Source organism: Suricata suricatta, chromosome 3, assembly GCF_006229205.1.
Source record: "Suricata suricatta isolate VVHF042 chromosome 3, meerkat_22Aug2017_6uvM2_HiC, whole genome shotgun sequence".
Taxonomy (NCBI): domain Eukaryota; kingdom Metazoa; phylum Chordata; class Mammalia; order Carnivora; family Herpestidae; genus Suricata; species Suricata suricatta.
The window spans coordinates 134,330,283-134,347,629 of record NC_043702.1 but is presented as its reverse complement, the minus strand read 5'-3'; the positions used below and the strand labels follow the sequence as shown (position 1 = coordinate 134,347,629).

At 41.3% G+C, this 17,347-nt stretch overlaps 1 protein-coding gene across 1 annotated transcript in view; it reads left to right on the top strand.

Annotated features, from left to right (window-relative positions):
- Nucleotides 1–17,347, top strand: part of CACNA1E (calcium voltage-gated channel subunit alpha1 E) — a 496,040-nt gene that overhangs the window by 257,195 nt on the left and 221,498 nt on the right. The window contains exon 6 of the mRNA XM_029935255.1: nucleotides 17,174–17,277. Coding sequence (XP_029791115.1) covers nucleotides 17,174–17,277 — 104 coding nt within the window. The remainder of the gene's footprint in view (nucleotides 1–17,173; nucleotides 17,278–17,347) is intronic.

Genomic DNA, 17,347 nt, shown 5'->3' with positions numbered 1-17,347 from the left:
AAGTGTGATGAGAAGTGAGAGCATGTTAAGCAAGTTGATCTGATTTACATTTTAATTTTTTTAATGTTTTTTTATTTATTTTTGAGAGACAGTGAGAGATAGCGCGAGCAGGGGAGGGTCAGAGAGAGAGGGAGACACAGAATCCGAAGCAGGCTCCAGTCTCTGAGCTGTCAGCACAGAGCCTGATGCGGGGCTGGAACCCACAAACTGTGAGATCATGACCTGAGCTGAAGTTGGACACTTAACTGACTAAGCCAGCCAGGCACCCCCTGATTCACATTTTAGGGAGCTCACCCTGCTATGTGAAGATTATACTGTAGTAGGTTCACGTAGATCAGAAGCTCTGCGGAGGCCTCTTAGACTGCAGTGTGGGGATGCCGAACAGGGACTGGGTAGAAAAAGAGAGAGGTCTGCCCTGGAGATAAAGGCTGAGGAGCTGTTTACATGCAAACTTGTTTTCAGGGAGGCCACTTTGGGAGAATATGTAGACTGGAAAAAGAGAAGGGGAGGAGGTTGCAAGTACAAAACTATAGGAAGCCTTTTTTTAAAGAAGAGTGGAGGAAGAGGAACAGCGAGGGGAAAAACAGGAACTCAGAAGGAAAGGTAGGAATTTCAACAAGACACCAAATACTACAGAATTAGAAAATACTACAGTACGAATACCAACAATAGATACTGGATTTGGGGAACTGGAGGTCATTGATGACCTTCAGTGGAAGTCATTTCCATAGACTGGTGAGGCCAGAAGCCAGAAGGCAGAGGATTGAGGAGGTGTTTGTTGCAAGTGCATACCAGCTTCAGAAGCTGGACAGTGACATGAAGATGGTGAAGAGGGACACCTTAAACACCCAGGAAACAGCTATGTCAGCACATACAGAGTAAGGGGTTGAGGAAACATGAGAGAGAGGCTCAAAGCAAAGCGCCCCTGAGGGCACGGGATGCAGGGAGGTCATCGGATGAAGACTGGTCTGTTACGTAAGGAACCTCACCTCCGCTTAGTCCACATTGGTATTAGGAAGTTTTGCTTGTTTTAAGTAAGGATGTAATACTTACTGGAAATTTCTTTCTACATTTGTTGAATTTTAGTCATATTTGAAGTTCATCAGTCAAAATATGTCTGTAGTTCTTGATGTAAATGTAAAAATCACCATCTAGTTCAGTGGCCCTCCTGGACTGAGCCATGAAGGGTGGTTTTGTGAAACGCACGGGAGTTGCTCTCTGTGGTGCTGACATCAGGTTAGGGGGATATTCTAGTCAACGTTGTCTCTTTCTCTCTCTCTCTTTATAGTTGTGTTTTTCTGTTTATAGAAGGACCTCATTCTCACTAAAGAGAATTTCCAAGTACAGCGGAATATAAAGAAAATACAGGTACCCTATAAGTCCACCAACTAAAGATGATCACTGTTACCATTTAGGTATATTTCTTACAGTCTTTTTTCCTCTTTTACACATTTTGTATTGTTGAATTTATATTGTACATAAAATAATTTCCCTTTAAATTATACTTTTTTCTTCTTAAAACTATATGATGACTTTTTTCATGTTATTAAAAGTAATGCAGAAATAGCATTTTATTTTATTTTATTATTATTTTTTAATTTTTTTAAATGTTTTATATATTTTTGAGGGAGAGAGAGAGACAGCTTGAGCAGGGGAGGGTCAGAGAGAGAGGGAGGCACAGAATCCGAAGATAGGCTCCAGGCTCTGAGCTAGCTGTCAGCACAGAACCCAACACGGGGCTTGAACCCACAAACCGTGAGACCATGACCTGAGCCGAAGTCGGATGCTTAACTGACTGAGCCACCCAGGCGCCCCAGAAATAGCATTTTAAAGTCTGCATAATATTTTATTGAGTGTACTCTACTCAACCATTCCCCTCTTGTGAAAACACTAAGACTGTCTGTGGAAAATGGTATGGCAGTTCCTCAAAAAATTAAACATAGAATAAACATACTATTCAGTAATTCCACTTCTGTGTATATGCCCCAAAGGATTGAAAGCAGGAACTTGGACAGATATTTGTACACCAGTGTTTATAGTAACATTATTTACAATAGCCAAAAGTTGGAAGCATCCAGGTGTCCACTGATGGATGAATGGATCAACATTCATGTACAATGGGATATTATTCATCCCTAAAAAGGGAGGTAATCCTAACATATGCTACACTATGGATGATCCTGAAGACATTATTCTGAATGAAATAAGCCAGTCACAAAAGGGCAAATATTGTGATTCCACTTATATGAGTTACCTAGAGTAGTTACAGTCCCAGAGACAGAAAGTAGACTGGTGCTTTACAGGGACCCGGGGAAGGAGGAAACAGGGAGCTGGTATTTAATGGGTGCAGAGTTTCACTTTTACAAGATAAAGAGTTACAGGGATGGATGGTGATGATCGTTACACAACATTGGGAATGTACTTAATGCCACTGAATTGTACACTTAAAAATGGTTAAGATGGGAGCAGGGGGTGCCTGGGTGGCTCAGCCAGTTAAGCATCTGACTCTTGAGTCTGCTCAGGTCATGATCTCCTGGTTTGTGGGACTGAGCCCCGAGTCAGGCTCTGTGCTGACATTGAGAGCCCGCCTGAGATTCTCTCTCTCCCTCTCTCTATGCCCCTCCCCTGCTTGTGCTCTCTGTCTATCTCTCTCTCAAAATAAGAAAAATACAGTTAAGATGGTACATTTTATGTATGTTTTACCACAATGAGAAAAAACACTAAAGATTCTGACAAATGTATACAGCTGGCTAACCATTACCAAAATCAAGATAAGAATATTTCTTTCAATCTCAAAGTTCCCTCAGGCTCGTTTCTAGCCAGTCTTCTCTTCCAGTCCCTCACAACTGATAATTGCTGATCTGTTTTGTCCTTATACTTTTTGGTTTTTGCAGAATATCATATAGCTAGAATCAGATAGGATGTAGACTTTTGATTCTGGCTGCTTGCATGTAGCATAATACCTTTGGGAGCCACTTACTTTGGTGTGTAGCTCAGTAGCTCTTTTTTTTTTTTTTAATTGCTGCCTAGAAGTTTAATGAACGTATCCAGTTTGTTTATTTATCATTTAAGGGACACTCGAATTGTTCCTGGTTTGGAGAAGTTATAAGTCTACCTGTGATAAATAACTACTCATGGTTGGGTCATATAGCAAGTGTATGTTGAACTCTAAGTAGCTGATGCAAAAATTTTTTCTAAAGTGGTTGTACTATTTTGTGATTCCAGTAGCAGTACATGTGAGTTCCAGTTGCTCCACATTCTTATCAACATTTGGTACCATCAGGCTTTTTATTTAGTTTTGTTTTAGCCTTCTGATTAAGTGTTTAGTAATAACTATTGTAATTTTAATTTGCATTTCCTTAGTGATTAATAATGATACTTAATTGGTATCCACATTTCTCTTTGGTGAAGTGTCTGTTCACTTCTTCAGTTCATTAAAAGTTTCTTCTTTATTTATTTTGAAACAGAAGGGAAGAGTGCACACGTGCGTGTGTGCCCACATCACACATGTGCACAAGTGAGGGAGGGGCAGAGAGAAAGAGAGAGAGAAAGAGAGAGAAACTCTTAAGCAGGCTCTGCACTGTCAGGGACATTTGATCCCATGAACTGTGAGATAACAACCTGAGCCAAAATCAAGAGTTGGATGCTCAACCTGCCAAGCCATCCAGGCACCCCTGTTCGTGTTTTTAATTAGGCTATCTTTTTACTCAGTTGTGGGTGATTTAAAAAATTCTTAGTATCATAAAAAATGTTTCAGTGAACAACATTGTATGCAAAACTTTATCCCAATTTTGGAGTATGGACTTAAAATAATTTCCTGCACCTACTGGATCAAAAAGAGTGAACATCTTTAATGCCTATAGATACATTGTCCAATACCTTTGCAAAATAGTTGTACCCATATGCTTTCTTTCTAGTGGTGGCAATTTGACAGCAGAAGAGCCTATTGTGTTGCTTTAATTTGAATTTCTCCAACTATAATGCTGTGGAACTCTTTCATATAATCCTTAAATATTCTATGTTTCTTCTTTTGTGAATTGTATATAGCTTGCTCTTTTTGATGCTAGATTGGCACAGAAATTTGCCATGGCTGTCTCCACACAGAGTAGTTATATAGAGTATATGAAGATCAGGGCCAGGATCTGTGGTTTACAGTATTTTCATAAAATATTAACCTGGTCTCAGCCTGGTTTCTTTCATGCTCTGAGGCCGTAAGCCAATTTGCATAGCTAGCAAGGTAAAAATAACTTCAGAGCTGAAAAGAAAGATCATTGCCATTGAGTTAAACTTGGACCCTGGGTGCCAGCTCTTCTACAGGCGGCAGCAGTCCCTTGGTCTAGACTCCATTATTAATAAACACACTCCATTGTTCTTTAGAAAAAGAAAAAGGTCCTTTTTAAAATTCCTTTCTGAGAAAATAGCCATACCTCTTAGCTCTTCTGCTGGGAGAGTAACCTCTTGATTCTTCCAACAGTTCAGCATTTTATTTATTCACAGTGAAAGTACAATTAAAACCACTTACTTTGTGCTTACAGATCTCTGTCAAATAGATTTGGGCAACAATTAAAGAGTTCCTGTATATAGGCACAGTTCTTTTTAATTATTAAAACTGCTTGTATTTTATTGTATTCCAAATGGGTGGTATGGGATGTGATATGACTCAGAAGTACTAGAATGAATTTTGGTTTAATGAATCTAAAAAGTAAAAAGCACTTTGTTTTCTCTGACAAATAACTCTAGTTCATTTGGGGGCTTTACAGACAGTTAATATTTTATAACAACTTAAGGCTACCTCTTCATCATGTACTATGATTGTAGGTTTGTCTGCTGTGCAAGTATGGGAAATTATCTGGGTATTTTTTTTAAATACCTGTCATCCAAGAAGACAGATGGTATATGTCTGTCATGTAAATCAATCTCTTCAGCATTGTAGGCAGAACTAGGAGAGTGGAACAATGAACAAATATGTTTTATCTAAAATTTATGGGTCCATGATTTTTCTGAAAGAGCCATTGATTTGAAAAGGTTTTATAAACTCAGATTCTTTCAGCTAGATATTCCTCAGACATCTAAAACAAAACAAAAAAAAAAAAGAAAGAAAGAAAAGAAAAGCCTCCTACCCCAATACATTATGAGAAGGTAGAATTTTATTATTTAGATTTTTCTTTTCCTCATATTTTGAAGTATTCCTTCAGTCAGTCCACCATCGAGTGTTAACCTCTACTCATCCACATTTGACTACTTGGCAAGAGGACTCTGACTCTCCCCAGAATCATGAACATGTATAATTTTTTAGTTTTTCCAAAGTTGAAGAGGGATCAGTGTTTCAGTATCTTAGGAATTAAGCCACATGCTTAGATGACATCAAGAAAAAAATTTGCACATTCTCTAGTTGGTGTATTGGCTCCATGCCAGGGGCATGGTTCTGAGTTTTTCCTTGTTTTTCATGTATCTTACTTAGCTCTTGTCTGGCCAGGCCACTTACATCAACTCTCAGTTTGGTTTCTTATCCAGATGGTATTATCTGGACAAAATAGGTGAGTAGGTCATTGTGAGTGACAGAAACCAAACTTGGAGTCATTTAAGCAAGGAGGGCTTTTCAAGGAAGTTGTGTCTCACCGAACCATCAAGCTGCAGAAATATCAGGAAGTAGTTGGGCCTCAGGAATTGCAGGATCAAGGTGCCAGCTCCAGAGGAATTCCTTCCTTCTTTGATTCCTCCTATCTTCAGGGTCAGCTTTATTCTTCTCTCTCACTACAGCCAGCTTTATTCTGAGAGAAAACATGAACAGTGGCAGCTTCTGAAGCCTTTTATTTTAGGGCTTCTCCTGCTTTAGGAGATCAACCAAACTCTGGTCCCAAGTCCAAATATCCCAGGGGAGGAGCTGTTCACTGGCCAGAAGTGGCATGTAAGAGCATTGCAGTTTTTAAAAAGAGCTGCAGCGGGAAAATGGATGATGGGCATTGAGGAGGGCCCTTGTTGGAGTGAGCTCTGGGTGTTGTATGGAAGTGATGAATCACAGGAATCTACCCCCAAAACCAAGAGCACACTGTATACACTGTATGTTGCCCAATTTAACAATAAATTATATTTAAAATAAAATAAAATACAAATAAACATCTATTATCTTTATAAGTAATAAAAAATAAAATGAATAAACAAACAAAAAGAATAAAAAAGCTGTAGGGGTAGAATATTGTTGCTGGAGGAAGAGGAGGTCTGGCTATTCAAACAATTGGCAGCCACTGTGTGTGGGCAGTGTTGGATTATACTGGGCTCGGTAATGTGATACTGGAGGTCACTAGGGCATCCTTCTAATGTGGCCTGCGTTAAGGGCTGGGGCCCTACATGGATAATTAGCTGGGTACTGTGTCTTAGCTGGCTTCTGCTCTATCCCAGGCTAGCCATCTCACAAATGCTTGTCTCTGGACCTAAGGGAGACCTGGTGAGAGAAAGTGTGTGGGTGGTGGATCCATAGAAATCCCGCACCGCTACTAGAAAAACAACCGAAAGAACATGTATTTATGTTAGTGAGTTCTTATAATTTGGGATTTCCCTCTCCAGCAATTCTCGGGCTTTGCCAGTTCTCTGAAGTACAGTTTTGGTAACATTCATATGATCCTGCAATCACAGGACACCATAAGGCTCTGCAGAGAGGCAGCTCTGTGGTTGTCCTAGAGAAGACATTTGTCAAATATATGTGCCTTTGGGATATATTTCTCGCTATTAGCCATTATCTTTTGTAGCTACTAAAAGCACTCCAAATTTGGAATCTAAATTTCTGGGTTTGAGTCTCAATTTGACCATGTACTATCTCAGTGATCTTGGGCTAGCCAGTTTCTCTCTCTGAGCCTTAATTCTCAAACTTACAAAATGGAGGATAATGGTACCTTTATGAGACAGGGTTATGTAAACTATGAAACAACAAGGTATTTATGTTTTTATCATTATCATCATCACCTGGACCTGAATGACATTCACAGAGTTTCTATCCATTGCTTCTCATTTCTCCTTGTGGGGCCTGAGTGAATAACCAAGGACTTTCTCATGAAAAAGGGAAGAAACCTAGGGCCATTGGTACCTTTGTTTCCATCACACTGAAGTTAAGTAAACAAAACTCTCCTTTGTACCTCATTGCGTTCTTTACATTTCGTGATTCGGGGAAACTTTTGGATTAAACCTTCCTTGGTAGATACACTGGGGTTAAGCTTCAGGTAACTACTAGAGGATGTAGTACTACTAGAGGAAGAAGGCAGAGGGCATTTTTATCAATGTTGTCATCAATGCATTTTCATCAATTTTATGACTTTTGGCTGGGGGTCACTGGCAACTTCTTCCTCTCTGCCTGAGAGGGGCTGAGTAGTGAGGCCTAGTTGTGAAACACACACATTGCCTTTAATCCAGTGATTGCTCAGCTTAAAGGAATCACTATCTGAGAGGTTCTCCATCAGCAGTAGTTCCCAACCAGGGGTGGCCCCCCAGGGGACATGTGACAATGTCTAGAGACATTTTTAGTTGTCACAGCCTGGAGGGGGTGATTGGAGGAGTGGTTGCTGTTGGCACCTAGTGGGTAGAGGTGGGGTGAGGTCAAACATCCTACAATGCATAGAACAGCTTCCCACAACAAATGTCAATATAAACTCCTCTCCTTGGTGTGATGTGGTTCAATTGTTGAACTTTCTTTTGGTGGGAAAAGAAAGGGAGAATTTTTAGGCTATGACTTTTCTATTCATCAAATGGCATATTTTGGTACCACTTCATATCCACTAAGATTCTTAGGAAATTTAATTAGGAACCCCATTTTAAATTCCAGAAAGGTGACCTTACCTTTCTTAAATACAGAACCACTTATCCCTTCTGGAAATGCCACAGACCTTCCTTTTTGGAAAGGGAAAATTTGACCCTCTTGTCCTCCTCATTCTCCCAAGAAATATTTTGACTTCTTGCTTAGAAGCTTAGAAGAAAGTTCATGTCCCACTTTGGTCATAAATCAACCTGAACACAAGCCTAAGTAAATAAATTACAGCCAACCAACCAACCATCAGAAATAGCTGCCTTGTGACAGTTTTGCAGTTAGTGGTCTCTCTTGGAGATTGTCCATTCTGAAGCGTAGCAAGAAGGGTTGCTATTTCTGGTCACAGAGGAGGGAATAGCGCCTCTCCTAGACCACTGTGTGTGCAGTTCTTGGAAAAGCACAGTAAAACTTTTCAAGGCAAACTGTTTCATCATTCTGGGAAAACACCAAGATGCCACGTGGTGCTGTTAAAGCAGCAATTCATGTGGGTCCATCTTGTCCTCCTTAGAATGTTTCCTTAGGACGAGCATGTGTATTAACTAGTCTCTACATCTGGGTTTTCCAAACTATAGGTCAACCCCATTAGAGAGTCATGACATCAATTTAATTGGTTGCAACCAGCATGAAACAAAAGATAGCAAGGAGGAATTGAAAAGGAAATATGAATAGATCATACATAAAGTATTTTATGAAGCATTATGTAATTTTACATACACATCATATATATTACATATTATGTATACATATAACACCCATACATATTACAAACATACATACATATGTTCACCCTGGCTTGTGATGTAAAATGTATTCTGTACTGTAGGCTGTGTTCAAAAAAGGTTTGAAAATCATTGCTTTATATGCTTTCACTTTTGTTCTAAGAACATGGGTGAATTGAAGCAACACAGCATATTTTCCCTTAAAGGTCTTTCCATTCCTAAGCCAGTCACTATTCAGAACAATGGATGATTTGCTTAGCATAATCTAGATTCAGTCTGTGGGCTAGAGAGGGACCTAGTCTTTCTAGCAGGCGTGGCTATAAGATATTTCTGTTATTAGGAAAGATTACTGTAGAGGAGGCATGCGGCGGCAGATGTTCCAGGAGTGGCCTATGGGAACAGAAGTTGGCATTAATTCTGGTACAGTGATCACGGTAGACAGTCATTCACAGCAACTGGGGCTGGGGCTTGGGGATAAGGTAAGAGTCCGATGGTTCAATCAGGGGACTTCTATGGAGCTCACAATAGCAGGGTGGGTAACCTGATGTTCCATTACCAAATGTAACCTGGAGCTTTTGAGCACTGCCAGGCTTGGTCCCATTTCTAACGTAGCCTATGACCTTTTCTTTATTTTACATTTTTCAAGCTCTCCAGCCTTTCTGGTCTCCATTCTTCCCTGGATCACTAAGTTCCAGCCACACCAGCCCTTGTTTGAATTTCTCAAGTATGACAATCTCCTTTCTGTCTCTGTCCCTTTTACACATGCTTTTCCTACATCTGGGATGCTCTTCCCACATTGTTTCCTCTGGCCTACTCATACTTCACCATCAAATTCATATGTCATTTCTGTAGGGAATTCTTCCTTTCCTGAGCTTCCACTCACTAAAATTGTGATCTATTGTCTGTCTTTTTCATTAAGTTTCATGAGCACAGCCACTGTGGCTATCTTGTTCTCCATTGTAAAGCCACTGCTTACTGCATAGCATACATTCAGTAATTATCAGATGACCATAGATGGGTTCTGGGTTCTGGGACTGGGCTAAGTCTGAATAGGATCAAAGAGCCCTAGCATAGCTTCTGGGGAGAAACAGGGGGCAGCTTGTAGAGACTACTATATAGGTTCTGTTACCTGTTTTCCGTTTACCAGCCTCATTCTCTTCTCTCAAATGTATTTTAGTCAGGTTGAATTTTGGGGGGAGCTTGTCTCCATTGGACAATTAAACACACAGTGAACTTTTTTTGTTTTTGGTAAAATGAAGTAAAATCTTTAGAAATTGATTCCCAAATCAAATTACACTTTCAGTAATTTCTTTAAGAGAAATGGAGAGCCAAACATTGGGTGTAATTTAGTAGATTTTTGATAGGTCATCATTACTTGTCCATGTGGTTAAATCTCCTTCAGTGGGTATCTAATTACATAGGTGCCTGTGGGCTCATTCACAGCTCTAGATGAGTCCATCCAGTCTGCCCCAGTGAGGATGTATTAATACTCATTTATCCCTGAGTCAAGGGTACTTCTTGGGCACCACTGTTGCATATTGTTAGAGAAGGGACCATAGTAGATGGAAATGTATAAGGTATTTCCTGCCATCAAGGAGATGGCTTTGACTGAGTTATGAGGATCCAACTAATTATCATTACCAATCATACTTTAGTTCTAAGACATAAGAACAGTATGAAATCAGGTGTTAAATGCTGAACAGCTTTCAAGATGTTCAGAGAAAGGGGAGATTGCATGGGCTGGAGAAGTGTAGCACCCTCTAGACAGGTTTTGTGTCAGAGTCTTAGAGCCAGGAGGGATCTGAGAGTTCCCTTTATCTGATTCATTTGTTTTAGAGATGAAAAACAAGTAAAATCCCAGATATGTTCTTTCTCATCTTCCTCCACGACACTTATTTATTAAGTACTTTCTATGAGTCAGACTTAGTAAACACCATTATTGTTTTAGTTACCCCATGTTCAACTTCCCCAGAGGCCTCCAGTCTTCTTTCTGGGAGAATCTTTTATTGTGTGTGCTGTTGGTGGGTGTCTTGCCCACTTTGAAAGTGGTAGAAGACTGTCCCAGTGCTGCCAGATCGGGCATAAGGGGACATGTAACTTAAGCTCAACCACATGCTTTCCCCATGATTTTTAAGCTGTTGATGCTATGATATTGGTACAATTGGTGATGATATGTCTAGCAATATCCACAGTAGCCTAAGAATCAGATTTCTTGGAATCTCTGACCTTTGCCAAGCGTGCAAGCTTTATATTCCTGTTGTAACAAATTGCCACAAACTTGGCGGCCTAAAGCAGATGTATTCTCTTACAGTTCTGGAGGTCAGAACTCTAATAACAGTTTACTTGGGCTGCATCAGGTTGTCAGTGGGGCTTCCCTGTCACCTGGGGCTTTAGGAAGGAAGACATTTCTTTGCCTTTGCTATCTTCTAGAGCTAGGTTCCTTGCATGCTTCCTCCATCTTCAAAGCCAGCAGCGGAGCACGACGCTTCAGTCATCACATTTCAGCCTTCTTTCTAACCGGATCTTCCTGTGTTTCTCTCTTAAAAGGGCACTTGTGATTGCATTTAGGGTTTATGCAGATAATCCAGAAAAATCTTCCCTTGTCAAGATTTTTAATCACGCCCACAAAGTCACTTTTGCCATATTGGGTAACAGTCACAGGTTGCAGGGTTTAGGATATGGATATCTTTGAATCTGTTATTCAGCCTACCACACTAAGATTTCTGCCTCCTGTTTTTCCAGCCCGGTCTTCTAATATCGCTTCACTTCTGTGAGCTCCTGATATCTTTTAAAGTCAGCGCTATGTGAAGAAGTTTATAAGCATCTTATCTTTTTTAATCCTTACATCAACCCTCTTAGGAAAATATTGTCCCCATTTTACAGATAAGAACACTATAGCTCAGAGAGGCAGTTGCATAAAGCCAGACAGCTGTGTGAGGGAACTTGCGTTTGAGACCAGTCAGTATGACTGGAGAGCATGTGCTTTACCACTTCCTCATAATCCTAGTTCAACTCTCTTTTGACTGTAGATCGTTTCCAAAGAGGAGGTAGGATGCCATCTGGCTCTGAAGTCTGGATCATATTATTTAGGCAGGGAGAGAAGACAAGGGAGTGGGCATTCCAGGCAAGAAGGAGGTGGGAGAATAAGAGGTGAATCCAAGAGATGTGTTAAAGGAAGGATATGTTAGACTTTGGTGCCTCATTGGAGGTAAAATAGTAGAGAAGAAGAAGGAAACGATCACCTCTGAAATGCTTCCAAGTGGACACAACAACTCATTTTGGTGGATTACCCATGGAAATGATATTCTGGCTCAAACTGTGTTGGAAATCCAACTCAAATTTAATCCCTCCCTGTCTCCTCTTGGTTTCCTATACTGTGGGCTGGTTAAGCACCTAATACCCTTTGCCAGTATTAATGAGCCTTTTTGGCACAGATGCTAATGAATAACTTGTTAATGAACTTCTCCTTTGGGATTTATATGGGCAGAAGCAAAGAGGTAATTTTGGGAGCGCAGGAGGAACTCCTGGGCCTAAGGGTAGGAGACCCCTGGTTTGTGTATCTTTTTCAAAAGAGAACTTACACTCTTATTTAAGACTAGGGCATCCACTGGGAGGGAAGCTATTTACCTGGTCATCCCTTGAATAGAGTTGCCAGGTTTAGCAAATAAAAATACAGGATGCCCAGTTAAATTTGAATTGCAGATAAGCCACAGATAATTTTTAGTGTAATATTTGCATAATGCTTCGGGGAATTTTTAGCTGTGGAAGTGTGAAAAGAGACTGTTAGACCTGGGTTGACAAGGAGGCTAAGATAGAACCCAAGGTCAAAGGGAATGCAGGGTGGGAGAATTCTTTGGGTAATTGACTTGGGGAGACACCATTCGGTTGTGATTGCTCAGAGCATCCCTTCCATATTCTGCCACGGCAGTGATGGTCACAACACACCCCCAGGATCATATCAGGCTCTAGACTCTTCTTACCTGCTGACAGCTAAGAGCAAAATCATTAGAGGTAGGTCTGGACCATGACATCCACCAGGAAACAGTTTTTGAACATTTATAGTATGTAGAACCCTGCATCTATACTGGTGGTGGTCAGAGGTTTGTGTCTGTCCTCTGCTTTGGGGCTAGAGTAGTCATTAAGCACCCCCCTGTGTACAGAGCTCCCCACCCAGCCCTGTGCTCATAGTGACAAAAGAAATGGAAAGCGGAGCCCGTTTCTGAAGAGTTCTCACATATGCCGCATGGGATGGCACAGAGCTTAGGCTTTTATTAACTCAGAATTAGAGTTGCACAGTGGCCTCACTCTGATTCTGTGGCACATCTGCCTCTTCATGTGTGTGTATGTAGATATTGTAGCCGTTGTCACTTCAGGTGCAAGGAGCCTCTGACCTCGTCCAGAGAGCTGTCGGTGACAAGTCTGTGGGAGTCAGTGATTCGTGGTTTGGGGATAAAGGGAACTGAGCTCCCTGGCTTGTTAGGAGACTAAATGTTGTGACCTTGGTATTTTTAGCAACGCACTGGACTGAAGAACTGTGGAGCTGTGCAGTTCTCAGGAGATGTTGCATGGCATAATGGCAGAGTGGGGAAAGGCTTGGCTTTTATATCAGAAGAGAAAGGACTTTAATTCCTAGTCTTGCCATTTATTAGCAATTTAATTTTTTTCTAATCCCTGATCTCTTCTTCTATGAAATGGAAACAGTAGTAATATCAGGATATGTTTGAGGATTTAGTGAGATAACCTGTGTGAAACGTGCTAGCAGATAGTGAGCCCTGTGTGTGTTCCTGCAGTGTTCCCGTTCTTGGAATACTTTGTAAACATCTCTGTTATGCCACTGGTGAATTAAAATTTTTTCATTTCTGTGTCTGTCCACTTCCACCAGACTGAGGACCTGGGCCTTTTCCTGCTGTGGCCTTTCCCTGAGCCCCCTGCACAGGGCCCGCTACAAAACCCCCGAGTTTGCTGAGCTGTATAGACTTCAGCACTGAGGCTTTGCCAAAGGGCAAGTCTTTACATTTTGGGTCTTCTTCCTTCCTTTCTCTCTAAATCTCTTACTGGACAGATCCTGTCCTGCAAAATCTACTTGAGAGCAGGAGTCCTAAGCTATATTGGAAGATCCTTATCAGACCCTAAAATGCTCAGGGACAGATTTCTCGTACATGCACTCCGACAGGCATGTGCTTGAGTAGCATCCTGGCCGTGCCACCTGCCTTTTTCACTGGTAAATTCTAGGGTTTCTCTAGTACTTCTTTCCTTCTGGTTTCTCCTTCAGCACATTTACTACCTTCATCAGTGCAGTTCAATCCATCAGGCATTCATTGAGCACCTTTTACCTGCCAGACCCTGGGGTAGGTGTGAGGGTAGAGATGGGGATGACAGTGTGGCCGCTTGAGGTGTTTCGGACCTTGTGGGAGAAACAGATGAGAAACCAGAGAAAACAGAGTTCCTGTAAGAGGTGGGAAGGGCAGTGATGGCAGTGGACACAGAATTTTATGCAGTCTTTTCCCTCAATTATCTTTACCCCTTAAGAATTCCATTGCACCTGCTCCTAGCAGGTGGAAAGGACCTGCTACCCTCAAACATGATGTGAACACTAGGAAGCAGCCAATGGGCATGAGCTAAAGACCCAGTTGACAGCTATTCTGCACAGGATGAAGGAAAAGAAAATTCCAAGGGCTAGAGGAGCATGAGACTCAGGCAGCATAGTCCTGGCTGAAGTTTGGGGCAGCTTAGATGACTAGGGGGGGCAAGTTGGTTCATCTGAGAGCCACACTTGGTGAAAAGAGCATGGAGGTCTCTCATGGCTCACTACGCAAGGCTCTGGCAACAGGCACCATATTTTTGCCTCTCTCTTTCAAATTAGCTTCACTGTCGTTTTCTTTCCCACATGAGAATTCTTATTTCTCTGACATTTGCTTCTCCACAAGCTCTTACTTCTTATTTCCTTCCCGTTTTCATGTCCACATTTTCATTCACCATTCACTTCCCTATTCTCTTATCCTCCCTTACCTCTACCATTTTTCTTTCTCTCTATACTTGTGCCTTCTTGGTTTTTAATTTTGTGTTTTGGACACTACCTCCATGTTCTGAAATACACCTCCTTCAGCTCAGGGTTGAGGAGGAAATCTTCTTTTTCAGTAGCTCTTTCTTATGATACGAAAGAGCATCTCATGTGTATCTGGGTATCCTAGGAAACAGAACTCTGGTTTCCAAACAGGGCAGATTCTCCCCCACCACATTTGTAAGACAGAGCAAACCACAAGGAGAGCCGCCTCCCATGTGCACCACACCTCAGAAGACTCAGAGTACAGTGCTTCTTCCTCTGTTCGCAGATTCACCAGAAAAATGACCCCATTTTCCTGGGGTTCTGGTTCTCTATCACTATACTTAGCCTTGAGGTTTCTTTTTCTCCTCTTTCCTTTATTTGCTTCTTGGTCTGTTTTATTTTTCAGTCCTATTTTCCACATTCCTCCTGCTCTCTTTTCTCTTCATATTTTCCCTACTTACTAGAAATGATGTCAATTTCCTCCCTAATTTCTCTCTTTGGCATTGGCAGATAAGGTCAAAAGAAGCATCAGAGATGTTGCTCTTCTACGTCCCTTTTTTTCAGAGGGCAGTATGGAAGTTTGGGTCAGGAGAGGTAGAGAAGACCTGGAAAGCTTGCCTAACTCCTGAGATCTCTAATGAGAGTGGAGTTTCTTTCTCATTCTTATTTAGAGGTTGGGTTAACGTAGAATTATAGAGTCTTTAAAAAAAAGGTTTTTTTTACGTTTATTTATTATTGAGAGACAGAGAGAGATGGGGGAGGGGCAGAGAGAGAGAGGGAGACACAGAATCTGAAGCAGGCTCCAGGCCCTGAGCTGTCAGCACAGAGCCTGATGTGGGGCCCAAACCCACGAACCATGAGATCATGACCTGAACTGAAGCCAGACGCTCAATCGACTGAGCCACCCAGGCACCCTGATAGTCTTAAAATTTAGAGAAATCTCTACTGATTTTTAGATAACCTTCAACCAATGTTGGAATGCTTTAACTTCCCAATAGAAAGTTCTACAGTTTGTGTTTGAGTATATTGAATGTTGGGAAGTGTCCTACCATGTGAAACAGTCCTCTTTGTTCTTGGGCAGCACTGCTTGTTTCACAGTTATTGCTCGTGATTCTAAAGTCCCGGATCTGTCTCATTCATACCTATCGATCCTATATCTGCTTTCTAGAGGTATACAGTGTAAACCTTTCATTCAAGTTAGATTTCAAGTATTGAAGGAAATATTTCATCTAAGATAATTAAATGACATAAACTATTCAAGAGTCTCTAATGATTAGTTTATGTCATTTAATTATTGAATACTGAACACAAACTGAGGGCTGAAGGGAGAGGGGGAAGAGGGAGGGGGTAATGGTCATGGAGGGGGGCACTTGTGGGGAAGAGCACCGGGTGTTATATGGAAACCAACTTGACAATAAACTATAAATTAAAAAAAATGACAAACTATTTCTGCCACCCTTTGACTATATAGAAAACTCAGTTTTATGAATGACTCATTCACCTGTGGCTTCAGCTAGCTGAAATTGTCCTGGAGAGGTTGTGAGGGACGACAGGTACTATTCTACAGAAGGAAGACTAAAATTAGACAAAGTTGCAAAAACAGTATTATTAGTATTTATGTTGGACATGATATCTAGTTTGCACATTATAGATATAAAACACTTGTAGTTTTCATTATTGTGTCATTTTATTTTATAGTGAGGTCATGGTACTCCCCCCATCTTATAAATGAGGGCAAGTGTGTAACTTGCTTCCAGTCACTCAGTCTTCAAGTGCGTGAGTCAGGACTTACGCCCAGCTCTGTGGGGCTCATGATCTTCTGCTGCATCTTTCATTAGTACTTAAGTATCATTGACCCTCCATAGTACCAGCAATGTCATGGAATTATATGAAATAAATTGTCTTCTCAAGACAAGGTACTTGATGTATACAGTGTAATAGCATTTTATTGATTTTGGGAGTTTATGTGTGTCTGTGTTTGGATATGGCTGTGGAGATGGAAAAATGGAAGCAAAGAAACCAAATCCAAGTTACACAATGATTTGGAGCAATTATAAAAATACTGTATGAGGACGAGTTAGATTGTTTCCTAGGTATAAGCATCAGTGTGATCGATTTGTTTGGTAAAAACTCTTGTTTGCCAAGGTGAAGAAGAGTAAGTTATTTCTTTACTGCAGCTGATCCAGAGAAATTCTCTGCAGTAGTTAGGAGACAGGGGGAACCTATTACTTCTGATATAAAAAACCCAGGGGTCTCGGTAGGTTGGAAAGGGAGAAAGGAGGTTGGTGAGGAATAGAGAGGAGAGTAGGGGACAAAGTTTGGAGGCAGGAATGGGATGGATGCTAGGGACCTTGTAGTTTACTCATGATTTGGAACTAGGATTCTGATGTGATTATAAGTTTTCCTTCTTTGCAAAGTAAAACCCAGATGTGACTAAATATAATTTCAGTCGGAACCACTGATGATTCACCCAAGCTCAGGTGCACCCACACGCAGCTGGCAGCAGCTCTGTGTACTTTCCAGGCTGATCCTTCTGCAACCCAGCTTCCCCCAGGGAGCAGGAGGAGAAAGCCAGACTGTGATAACCTTGACCTTCTTTGTCTCCATCTGCAGCATCCTGGCTACGGCAGGAACCCATTTCAACACACATGTGGACCTGAGGACCCTCCGGGCTGTGCGTGTCCTGAGGCCCCTGAAGCTCGTGTCAGGGATACCGAGTGAGCGCTTGCCTGTCTTCTTTCTCCTCTGTTAATAGCTTTACTAATGTGTCCCCAACTGGATCTGGGG